The sequence below is a fragment of the Amblyraja radiata genome, chromosome 37 (genome assembly GCF_010909765.2).
Source record: "Amblyraja radiata isolate CabotCenter1 chromosome 37, sAmbRad1.1.pri, whole genome shotgun sequence".
NCBI lineage: Eukaryota > Metazoa > Chordata > Chondrichthyes > Rajiformes > Rajidae > Amblyraja > Amblyraja radiata.
In genome coordinates, this window is record NC_045992.1 from 4,057,656 (window position 1) to 4,070,979 (window position 13,324).

At 41.7% G+C, this 13,324-nt stretch overlaps 1 protein-coding gene across 17 annotated transcripts in view; it reads left to right on the top strand.

Annotated features, from left to right (window-relative positions):
• The window catches only part of kcnma1 (potassium calcium-activated channel subfamily M alpha 1), a 525,320-nt gene that overhangs the window by 385,129 nt on the left and 126,867 nt on the right, over positions 1–13,324 (top strand). For 9 of the 17 annotated variants that reach the window (XM_033012640.1, XM_033012641.1, XM_033012629.1 and 6 more), the window contains one exon: positions 7,699–7,785. In XM_033012640.1, the coding sequence (XP_032868531.1) occupies positions 7,699–7,785 (87 nt within the window). Of the gene's footprint in view, positions 1–1,171; positions 1,184–7,698; positions 7,786–13,324 lie in introns of all 17 variants that reach the window. The other 8 variants (XR_004410008.1, XM_033012628.1, XM_033012630.1 and 5 more) reach the window with 1 other exon arrangement.

Genomic DNA, 13,324 nt, shown 5'->3' on the forward strand with positions numbered 1-13,324 from the left:
TCTGGCATTTCCTGCTTTGCATTCCTGGATTACTTATACTAAATGTTACAGGGGCATTTTAACAGTGCAAGTTTGAAGACTAGGGTGGCATTGTGGTGCAGCTGATTGAGCTGTTATCTCACAGCACCAGGAACCCTGGTTCGATCTTGACCTCGGTGTTGTCTTGTCTGGAGTTTGCACGTTCTCCCTGTGGCCGCTTGGGCTTCCTCCAGATGCTCCAGTTTCCTCCCACATCCCAAGGACGTGCAGGTTTGTAGGTTAATTGGCCTCTGTAAAATTGGCCCCAGTGTGTAAGGAATGGGCGAGAAAGTGGGATTCAGTGTGAATGGTGATTGATGATCGGCATGGACTCGATGGGCCGAAGGGTCAGTTTTCATGCTGTATCTTTCAACTGAGCTTAAACTATCACATTGAGAAGACAGCATGGACCAGGGGTGGGGAACCTTTTCATGTTGGAAAGCCCCATTAAGTTAGCTGTAATCTAATAAGGCCGCATCCAAGAAACTTCAACTAGATATAGGATTATTTAGTTGAATCTTCTTTTACTCTTTGGTATGTTAAATACGTTCATTTTAAGATTAAAATAAAAATAATAAAAGACGAACAAAAACATATTAATAAAAATAAAAGGATTTGTTCTACAAAATTTGGATTCATTCAAAAGACCGCACTTAATGGCCTAGAAGGCCGCATGGGATAAGGCCGCAGGTTCCCCACCTATGGTATGGACTGACCTTTGAATTGAAATGGCAAACAAAAGCAGTTGAGATGGACAATCTCAAAGATACATTGAAGCTGAGATTTAATTACGCCCTCAATAGTCATAAACCATGCTTTGCCAAAATGCATCATATGGTGAAGTTCATAAAATGTTGTTAAGTAGCACTGTGGGTACGTATCTCAATATCAATTGGAAAGTAGACATTTACTTCCCTAATTCTTACAAACTGCTGTGAAAAAAACTTGATCAACATTCAGATTATATGTTCCTGTTGCCAGGATTTTGTCTTGTTTTTTTGCTGTTTTCTTATGTTCATGTATTCGAAGATGCAATTCGGAAACTATTTTCCTTGTTTTGTGTTTGCCAAATTGGATCATTTCCTTTGTTTGATGTTGTGAGCTATTTGTTTCTAAATGGCATTTCATTGAATTATTTTCTTGTTGTTTACAGAGGTGCCAAGTGGTAAAAGCCCTCTTCATTTACTTTCCATCCAACCTCCACCTCCCCAACTTACCTCCACTTTCACTTCAGATCTTTACTTCTTCCCTTTGCTGGTCTTATATCTCAGATAGCTCAGCCCTTTACCCTTCCCAAATTGGCAGAATGAAACCAAAACAATATATTTTTAGGCCAAATATGATGCAGATATGAATGAATGAATGAATATGTTTATTGGCCAAGTATTCACATACAAGGAATTTGCCTTGATGCTCCGCCCGCAAGTGACATATATGAAGTGACCGCAAGTGACGTACATATACCCCGCCCGCAAGTGACATAAATATACCCACCCTAACCTGCCACCCATGACCTCCAGACATCAATGCATACACCAAATCTGCTTCCCCTCCATAATCAGGATCCCACTATGAAAGTCATGGGGAGTGCAGTGTGGAGACCCCTCCTCAAATCTACCCTGAAACCTTAGACTGCTGGAAAATCCCATGTTCCAATCCCTCCTATGCCAGTCTTTAGCAGTGAGATATTACTGTTTCTAACTTATATTCAAATTTTAGTCAAGAAAAGCAATTGGTTTTTTCCAAACAATTGTAAAGGGAGGATCATATCTTCTTTAATGATCTCAACTTGCTTTGATGTGTTTGGTTATGCAGTTTAATTAGTGTTATGTTTTTTCTATGTAACAATTGCTTTTTTAATATAAAAATATAAAGCTGATTAAAATGCGTGCAGATAACTAACAGCATCAAAGCAAGTTGAGATAATGAAAATCAACTCCCCCCTCTCTTTTCCTACAATCCATGCTTGCACCAATGGTGTCCTGGAATCCTGTGCTTGGTCTGAGAGGCAGGGCCCCTGTGTAAATGTTTGGGAATCTCAGCAAGATTGGGGATCATCTCTGACTGGGGACTGGAGTCCATGAGTAGGTCTAGCATATCTGCATTTGACATTACCAAGGGCAGTCATGGTAAACATGAAACAGTGCAGTTTGAAGCATTTCCCAGCCAGATCTGGCCCAAGTACTTTTCCTTGAGTTTGCATTTATAGTAATGCACCAAAAAAAATGATGTAATTTTTAAAAAAATAGTCCCTCATTGTTGTATCACAGATTGTCCCAGATCATTTCATTTTAAAGACTTTACTGCCATGAAGAATTTTTCCTCCTTCACCCAGCCCCCCCCCCCCCCCACACACACACAACCTCCATACACCAGTCAGCCACAACATCCTACAACGTCTCTCTCTTTGACTACCTTCAGATTCCACACGCATTGTGCTTTAAGGTGCATGTGGATCTGCTGAAGCGATGAAGAACAGTCACAAATCAAATTGTCAATTAATGAGTTTGATGGTTTTTATTTATTTATTTTTTGCAATGATAATTTTAAACACTCCATGGGGATATCTGAACAAAATTTTGGACTTGTGCATTCAATGCAGCAAGCAGCTGAGGATATCTGGCATTAGCAGGCATTGAAGTTGTCCCTCAGCCCATGATTTGAGCCAACTGCTCATCTTCTGTCCACATTTGTTGCTTGACATTGAGCAAAATGTCAACGTGGAATATAGAGTCTTGACATTCTTCATTCACCATTAAATATTTTATTGGAATGACATTTTTTTTGTTTTAACTTTTTTTTAATTGGGCTTCATTTAATTAATAATCTACCCAGCCACCCACTTATTCTCTTTATTTCTCAAACTGCATCTCCTCCACTGCTTTGTGTCCTTCCACATCTCCCTGATTTGTTACCTCCATGCTTGTGTGCCGTGGTCTTTGTAGCTACAAACGTAGAGGAGGACTATCTATCACTCTTGTCCTTTGGACATCCTCCAGCATTTATTGCAGTCACACATGAACTGCAGTTGATGCACCGCTACTTTATGAAGTTGTTTGTTCTGTGTGTGGTGCTACAGTGGACTGATGTAGTCTACCCCACCCTGACGGTAATTGCTTCCAGGATTCCTCCTTAACTTTCTGGTTAAATTTTAATCTGTTCATCGTTCAATCTTGCCTGAATAATTTTCTGATGGGTGGAAATTGGCTCTCTAACTGGGTTTTATTAATTTATATTCTAATTATAAAGCCAAAGGAATATTGGATTGAATCTGCAGAATTCTGATTTCGACTCAAATACTAGTGGCCATAGCTTTAAGGTGAGAGGGGTAAAGTTTAAAGGAGATGTGCGGAACAAATCTTTTTTACACAGAGGAGGGGGTGAGTGCCTGGAACGCACTGATGGAGATAGTGATTCAGGTGGATACGATAGTGGCATTTAAGAAGCTAGGCATATGAACATGACAGGAATGGAGGGATATGGATTATGTACAGGTAGATAAGAAATGGTCTTGGCATCATGTTTGGCACAAACACTGTGGGCTGAAGGGCCTGTTCTTGTGCTGTACTGTTCAATGTACACCTGAAGAAAAACTTACATGAGAACAGCAATGTGTACACTGGCTAGGAAATATGCACATGCATACACATGCATGTACACTCGCACTCACTCTCACTAACACTCACACTAACACTCACACGCACACTCCACTTCACTCACACTCATACTCACACTCACATGCACACTCGCACCCATAATCACACACTCATTCACACTCACACTCGCACTCTCACTCACAGCCACACTCGCACTCACATTCACACTCACCCACACCCGCACTCACACTCGCATTCACGTTCATCCACACCCATACTCACACTCACACACGCATTCACACCCACACCCGCACTCACACTCGCATTCACGTTCATCCACACCCATACTCACACACGCATTCACACTCACACCCACACCCACATTCACACTCACACCAACACTTGCACTCGCACTCACACTCATGCTTCCATTCTATCTAGCTATAAAACCTGAGCCTGGTTAAGGACCATCAGCTTAAATAGAACATAAACTTGGCAAGGCTGATATTAATGTGCCAGAATGTGACAAGTTGGTATATAAATTATAATGAACTATACTTTTTATTAGCTGCCACAAAATTATTTCATTCAAAATAAATTCTTAGTTTTTCCCAAAGTGGATGTATTGACAGCTTTTTGACATTTTAGGACATGCACTGTATTAAATCCAATAGTAATGGATAAAATAAAATGCTGTGATTTACAACATCTAATTAAGATTACTACCACTTCAAAAATCCCATTATTTTACCCTAATTCAATATCTACCTTTTTAAAAAACTGCAGATGCTGGAAATCTGAAATAAAATAGAAAATGATCGAAGCCTTCAATAGGTCAGGAAGCATTTGTGAAAAGGAAACAGAGTTAATGTTTCATATAGAGAAAGATAGACACAAAGTGCTGGAGGGACTCAACGGATCAGACAGCATCTCTGGAGAAAAGGAATAGGTGATGTTTCGTGTTGGGACCGTTCTTCAGACTATTTAGTCTGTTAATCTTTACACAAATGCTTAAGGTGATGTTATCGAAAGTTGGGAAGGTTGTGGACAGGTGAATAACCAGGGACATTAACTGTAGATTTTCTACCTGTTAAAAAACCCATCAGGAGGTGCAATAATCAATTAGATATCTGAAGACTAACATTACTGAGTTTCAGATGTAAGAATCATTTAGTGAATTAGGTGATTAGGCCAATCAGCGTGACAAAGTGCAGGAAGCAACAGCAGATACTGGTTTAAACCCAAGATAGACACAAAATGCTGGAGTAAAGCAGCAGGACAGGCTGCATCTCCAGAGAGAAGGAATGGTTGATGTTTCAGGCCGAGACTCCAGTCTGAAGAAGGGTCTCGATCTGAAGTGCCACCCATTCCTGCCCCGCTGAGTTACTCCAGCATTTTGTGTCATCCTTCAATCAGCATGACAAGATGGGCTGTTTCTCACCTATTGGAATTTAGCTTGGATGAGTCTCAGATTTTTGCTCAATTATTAAGTAGAGATCTTCTGATCATTTGAAAATGTGTCACACAAATGAAAGTTTTGTTTTGGCAATTAGCTGCTGTCAAATGATTTCAATTTGAATAAATCCTTGGCATGAGGTGCGTCAGACTTCACAGATTCCATGTGGAAAAGCAGCGGAAATGTTTATCAAAAGGGCAGAGAATGCTGAAAATGTGAACCATCGAAAGATAGTGTGCCAAGCAGTTAAATGAAATAGGGAGGGGTGAGGGTTGGAAAAGGGGTGAGGAATACATTTCCAGGCTAAAGTCATAGAGAGTAAGTTGGAGGGATAAAATGTGAAATGATTTGCTTAAAGGAATATAATTGAATGAAATGCAAAGCGATTTCAATGGCACAACAGCAATATATGAAAGAACTTAGAGAGATATTAAATATTAAAAAGATTCAAAGTCCTCACAAGATAAACAAAAAGGAAGTAAGGGAAAGATAATCTTACATAAGAGTTAAAGGTTTTCAGATACAGGTTGGTCCTTATCTTATGAAACTGTTCTGAAGTATTTAATCTGGCTTTACGTTTGCAGCTGATGAGGAATAATTGTGAGGAAAAAGATTATTTCCAACCTATGTTAGTAATATTCATTAAGAAAATAGTTTATTGCTGACCATTAGTAAAGGCTATTTTTTTTTGCCATGTTTTAGAAATGTCCACTAACAAAAGTGTTCATTTCTGCACCTGTAATATCTTGTGGTAAAAGGGCTAATTTGTGCCCTTAACATTTGAGATGGATTGAGGAGTGGACACAGTGCAGGGTTCCCAATGTTGTTATAAAGATAAAACAAATGGATGAGATAATTGAAAAAATATCAGCTAAATGACAAACAGTGAAAACGATGAAACTGAGCCGTTAGGGAGAAAGATAGTTTTGTTAATCTCATCTAGCATCCTTGCTAAATTCCATTTTATCCCGCTTGAGAAGGTGCCCCTGACTGATAACAAATCAAGTCACCAACTGCGTGGAGTTCATTCCTGGAAGCAATGGTAGTGTTGCTGTGCTTTAATTGTGAACGTGTCTCTCCTTGAGTGTCCTTCCTGTGTTACGAACCTTCCCTCCCATGTGTTTGTGCTTCTAGTCAACCAGAAAGCAAATACTTATGAAATATGAAAACTAAACTGTTTAAAAAGCGAGTGGGTTGTGAGTGGGTAGGCGAAAGAGCTGGATGTTTTAAGCAGCATAACCGGGAACCAAAGTTACTGACAACAGCCAATGCAAACGTGGAGTTTGCGATTCTTGTTTCTAAAGTGTGCCAACAACCTCTTTCCTTTGGGCCACTGCCTAATTTAGCATACAGCTGTGCTGTGCAGGAGTCGTACACTTGACGTGCATTATTTCTGAAGTATTATGACCGTTGCTTTAAACCATTGATAAGTTATGGTTAATTGATGATATTACAAGTAGCACACATTGTTTGCCAACCACAAGGGAGCTGTTGGAACTACCGAAACACTGCCGCTGCAACCTTGTTAAATTATCTGTGAACAGTAGCTTCATTTTAAGCTTGATTTTCCACCTGTAAGTGGGTAATAAATCTTGCTCTATAGTTCCTCCGCCAAAGTATTGCTATAAAGATTTAACATACGTGAGATTGGATGGCATTTGAAGTATAATTCTTTGGTATGTTAAATCCCACCCAACTTCCATCCCACTCCCACAGAGATGGTTAAAATGGCAAGAAACTGTTCACATTGGACTCTCAGCATAAAAAAGTCATTGTTACGACACAGATTCAGGCCATTCAGCCCATCAAGTCTGTGCTGAGAGCTGGTAGAGCAAATCCATCTGTTCCATTTCCCTGTAGCCTTGCAAATTACTCTCCCTCTAGTGCTGATCCACTTCCCTGATCAAGGCAGTGATTTACTCTGCTCCCACAAACTTCTGCCATTTAATGGCAAATCATAACCTCCCCCCAAATGTTAACTTTAAACAAAAATCCAAATTTTATATCAGTGAATAAAACCCAGGAAAACTGAGACAATAATCATACCATCCATCAAGATATAAGTGGGAGAAGGCTTTAGAAAACGCAACTTTCGAATTTCAGAGAAAATTTCTTATGGAGAGCCTGAACAAAACAAGAAACAAAGAATGGCAAACAAAAAAGAGGCAATGGTGTAGAACAAAACACTACTCTTAGAGGCAAAACAACAATAACTCTTCGCAGGAAAGTTGACCTAGAAAGTTATCTTGAAACTGCACGTTCACTGTTGATCCAGATGCTTGTTAAGCTGTATAAAATCATACAATGTGGCCCATAATTTGCCACAGAGAGGTTTTCATATTAGGATAAATAAGAATTCATCAAGGCAGTATATTTTTAAGCAGCTGGTGCGTTGGTTACAATGCATCTTAATATTGCAGGACTAACAAGAAAGCTCTTTTCACTTATTAATTGAATCATTTGGTCATCTGTTAGAGTCTATAGAGCTATTGAAACTTAAGTTCATATGGGAATGATTTCCATCACAATAGGAATGCTATTCCCTTTGTTTTGTCCACCAGCGAGAGAATGTTTTCTTCTCCTCCATTAACTAACAGAAATGTGGTGTTTTGTGTTTTTGCTGAGTAGCATTTTAATCAATCCTGGGAACCACATCAAGATCCATGAAGGCACATTGGGTTTCTTCATTGCAAGTGACGCCAAGGAAGTCAAAAGGTACCTTTTTCCTTTGATCCTACTTTGAAAGTTACTGTGTGTTATTTCCTATTAATACTGCACCATGTCAAGCAATGACCACCGATGTCCTCTTTATTTATTTGAAGTGAGAGAAAGGAATTCTACCGTTCTACATTTGAGCCCTCAGAAAAAAGCATGTGTTATACAGCACGGAAACAGGCCCTTCTGCCCAACTTGGCAGTGCTGACCAAGATGCCCCATCTAAGGTCATCCCATTTTATCTTGATAGATCAGGCCCTCGGGCCTGGTAACATCCTTGTAAATTTTCTCTGGACTCTTTCCAGTTTATGGAGCGGGATGATCAAAATTCATCATTACGCCCCAAATGTGGCTCACCAACATCTTGGACACTGTAACATAACGTCTCAACTTCTATACTCAGTATGAGAATAAATGGAGCACGCTAAGATCTGTATGTAGTGTAGAACACAATGCTGGGGTAACTCAGCTGATCAGGCAGCAGCTCTGGAGGACATGGATACTTAGGACAAAGAGGACATTGACTTACTCCAGTACTCCCACCCATAATCTTATTGAATGATGGAACAGCTTCAAGAGGCCATGTAACCGATTTCTGCTGCTGTTTCTTATTTTCTTTAAGCAGTCCCTGCACTGACTTGATAGACTCTGAGGATATTTCTCTTTGCCAAGATATATATACACAGGAATTTAATTCGGACTTTATTCCTTGTCAGGACTTTATTCCTTGGAACCCAGGAGGTTGAGGTATGATCTTAACGAGCTGTATAAAATTATGAAGGAAATAGATATGGTGAATGCATAAAGCATTTAACCCAAACTAGGGAAATCATGAACCAGAGGAGATAAGGTTAAGGTGAGAGGGGACAGATTTAATAGGAAACTGAGGGGCAAATTTTTCAGACTGAGGGAGGTGGATGTATGGAATGAGTTGCTAGAGGAGGAGGAGTTGAGGTAGGTACTATAGCAACAATTAGATGACATGTGGACAGGTACATGGACAGGAAAGGGTTAGAGGGATATGGGCTAAACAAAGGCATGTGGGACTAGCTTAGATGAGGCACCTTAGCTGACATGGACACATTGGGGGCGTAGGGCCTGTTTCCGTGCAGTGTGACTGCAATAATTTCAGAATAAAACCTTACCCATTTAAGGAGAAGCTGCTTCTCTGAGAGAGCTGGGAATGTTGTGAATTCCCTACTGCAATGATCTGTGGAGACTGAATCGTTGGATATATCCATGGCCAATCCTGACAGACCTTTGGACAAAGGGGGGCAAGGGTTATGGGAACAGGCAGGAAATTGATGCTGGAGCCAATTGATGTTGGATCGCCCATAATCTTACTGAATGATGGAACAGCTTCAAGAGGCCATGTAACCGATTTCTGCTGCTGTTTCTTATTTTCTTTAAGCAACTGATAATCAGTGCCTGCACTGACTTGAGCATCCTCTCTTCTACAGATGAGGTTGACTATTGCAGCCAAACGCAATATTAGTCCCACCATGGCTCATATGACTAAATAGTCTGATCCAAACCTACTTAGTCATAAGGGCAAGATATTAATAGGAACCTAAGGGACGACGTTTTCACTCAGAGGGTGGTGCGTATTATAATGAACGAGCTGCCGGAGGAGGTAGTTGAGGCAGGTACTATAACAACATTTAGAAAACAGGTTGGTTTGCTGCCTTACTGCGCCAGAGACCCAGGTTCAATTCTGACGACGGGTGCTGTCTGTACGGAGTTTGTATGTTCTCCCCATGACCTGCATGTGTTTTCTCCAGGAGCTCAGGTTTCCTCCCACACTCCAAAGACGTGCAGGTTTGTAGGTTAATTGGCTTTGGTAAAATTGTAAACTGTCCCTAGTGTGTAGGATAATGTTAATATGTGGGGATTGCTGGTGTGTGCGGTCTCAGTGTGTGGTCTCCTGTTTAGGTGCTGTATCTCTAAACTAAACTAACCTTGGACAGATACATGGATGGGAAAGATTTAGAGGGAACTCAGCGGGTGCAGCAGCATCTATGGAGCGAAGGAAATAGGCAACGTTTCGGCCCGAAACGTTGCCTATTTCCTTCGCTCCATAGATGCTGCTGCACCCGCTGAGTTTCTCCAACATTTTTGTCTACCATCGATTTTCCAGCATCTGCAGTTCCTTCTTAAAGATTTAGAGGGGTTTGGGCCAAATGCAGGTAAATGCGACTAGCGTAGATGGAGCATATTGATCAGCATGAATGAGTTGGGCCGAAGGGCCTGTTTCCATGTGATACGACTTGAATGATCTATGACAGTGGTTGCAGTATGCGTGCTCTGTTCAGATGCATCTTTCAGTCGATTTTCTGTTCAATCTGTTGAGTTTGTTCCTTTTGTGAACTTGGAGATGCCAGTTTTTCTCCTGTTATGATCAATTAAAATCCCCACCTCCCACATGCCTGCATCTTTAGAGTGAAGTCCATGAGTCCTCTTGTTCCTCCAATTAATCCTGGCACAGCATGCCCTCGAATACGCGCGCCCATCTTACCACCTGCTCAGAAGGCCTATGTATCGCAGTCATCTCAGTTTGAGTGGGGAGGGCTGATTTAGTTAATCTGTCTTTTGAAGAACGTCCACCTGACTATCTTGCCGTTCAATGCTGAGCAATGCAGGTGGTAGTTGTTCATCCTTAGCTCTTGGAGTGAAATGATTTCTCTGGTGTCCCCAACAGTACTCAGTAACGCAAGCTTTCTACACCTGAATATTGGCCCTGATAGTGAGCTGGGAGATTAGTTCCTCTGCTAAAGGCAGTCACAACTTTTGTTATTGTTATGATCATTCAAGGGATATGGGCTTCACAGGCTGAGCCAGCATTGCTCGTCCCTAATTGCCCTTGAGAAGGTGGTGGTGAGCTGCCTTCCTGAACCACTGCAGTCCTTGTGGTATGAGTGTCACCACAGTGCCATGATAATGACCCAGCGAAGGTGAAGGAAAGCCAATGTAGATCCAAGTCAAGATGGTGTGTGGATAGAGGACAACTTCCAGGTGGAGCTTCCTTGTTCAGCTCTTACTTGCTGGGGGCTCCATACCTCACTCTGGCATGAGTTGACATTTTGGTCAAGTGATTCAGGATGATGTAAAATTGCCTTACAAGCCAATACTTGTCCTCAACACTGGTGGCACTGGCACTACTAAATTTGAGAGGAGCAGCTTTATTGGAGAGGGACCTGAGGATTGAGACCATCGTACATGACTTTAGACATCCTCTGTCTGAGATGAGGTCCAATGTGCAGAGATTCCCTTGTTTCAATCTTGAATTTGTTCTTTTGGCCTTTTGTACTCTAAGTTTTTTAAGTTAATGGGTCATAGAGTCATGCAGCATGAAAACAAGTGCTTTTGCCCAACTTGCCCTTGCAGACTGACATGTCCCATCTACACTAGTCCCACCTGCCTGTATTTAGATCTTATCTCTCTAAACCTATCCAATCCATGAAACTGTCTAAATGTTTTTTAAACGGTGAAATAGTCTTCTATCTGTTCTTTATCATGTCAAATATACAATGACTATGCCTCCCGTTCTCTCATGCATTGTAGTCTAGAACCCTATCACTCACAGCGAGACAAATGTTCATCATCCTGAGCTTGTGCTTCCCTTACCGATCACCTTACATCCGTGTCTATTTTTTCTTGACCCTTCCAAAATGCTATTGAGACTCCTCTCTCTCATTTGAGTCGGTTCCACAGCCTGGTACAATTCGCAGAAGGTTATGAATCTTCCACATTTGGTTTTACATTCAATGCTCAGTAAATAAGGATATCTAACTCTGAGATTGATAGAGTTTGTAAAGGGCCTGTCCCACTTTGGCGATTTTTTGGGGTAACTGACGGCGACTGTCGCAGTTGTAGCAGGTCGCCAAAATAACAGCGACTGGACCCCCCTACGACAATGTCTACGACAAGCTACATCAACCTACCACCTAGCCGACGTCAAGCTACGGCAAGCTGCCAACAACCGGTCGAGATTAGGACGCCCACCTACAACCACATCTACGGCACTCTACAACGACACCTACGACAACCTACGAGATGACACAGGTGACAACCTACGACAACCGAAGTTAACCCCTACGTCCACCTGCGACAAGCTACGACCCTGTCGACGATAACTGAAGACAACTCAAGACCATGCCTGTCGCTACTTGACTTCTCTCGACGCCGGTACCTGTCACCAGTTGGCGTAGGTTGACGTAGGTAGTCGCCAATGGAATTCACCGAAGTCATAACCGGAGACAACCTACGACAGCACCTACGTCAGGAGAAGTCTAGCTACGCTCATTGGCGTCAAACCCACATTTTGAAAATCCGGCGGCAACCAGAAAAACGCTACAACTCTTTGGGCGACTGAGGAGACGACTCACGACCATACAGGCGACACCTTGGCGACCATGTGGCAACAGCCTAGTCGCCTGTAGTCGCCTAAAAAATTGCCTTAGTGGGACGGGCCCTTTACTCCAAAGAAATTGAGGGATGTACAAAAGTGAACTAGGTAGATTATCCACCAAGATCTTATTGAATGGTAGGGTGGGTTCAAACAGGGATGTGGACTAAAGAAGGGCCTCGACCTGAAACGTCACCTAATCCTTTTCTCCAGAGATGCTGCCTGACCAGCTAAGTTGCTCCAGCTTTTTGTGTCTGTCTTATGGACTACACTTGTTCTTACTGCTCGTGTTCTTTTACATGCGACCAGTTTTGGTCACTGCATTTGCTCCTCTTTCCCACTGGTGTGGTAGGGACTGGTTCCACACTGGAAGATTTGTTGTTAAGTGGCCTGATTTTAATTCATCAAAGATATTATCCTAGTTTTCAGATCCCACTCTAGCACCACTCCTTCATCCGTGTGGTGTCATCTCATCTTCCAAGATATTTGCTTCCCAATTCTTGAGCAGCCCCCATTTCAGTTCCTGTATTATTGGAGGCTGTGCCTTGAGCTGCCTAGGTTCTGAGCTCTGGAATCTCCCCTCTAAACCTCCTGCCTCCCTCTCCTTTTTACAAGGCTCTTTAAAGCCTACCCCTTGAATCGATTTTTTTTCTCTACATGACAAAATTACTCTGAGTAGCTCAGTGCCAAATTGTGTTTGCATAGCATTACGCTAATGCTGTAAGGAAAATGAGAATAACTCTGCATTGATGGATAAATCCAGACACTGAGTGAAATTATTCCGTTAACCCCCTTGTCATACATCCTCAACAGCGAGATGCCAAGTAGACAAAAAAACAAAACAAATGTGAAAAGACTGTTGCTTGTTATGAAAGGATCTTCTCAAAACCAAATATCATCGGAGGAATTTATTCAGAAGTAGATCCAGATTCCTCAAATGTTGATAACCACGGATAATGTAGATGTGCGCCAATTATTTAACTTGGACATTGAGCACAACGTTGCAGGAAATGAGAGCAGAATTAACAAGCCTCAGGCACGACTGGAGATTAGAATGTCCTTTCCCCTGCAGAGTGGTGTGGATATTGGAACAAAGTCTTAGCAAAAGCAGTCCAGGCTGTGCTGATGAACCCC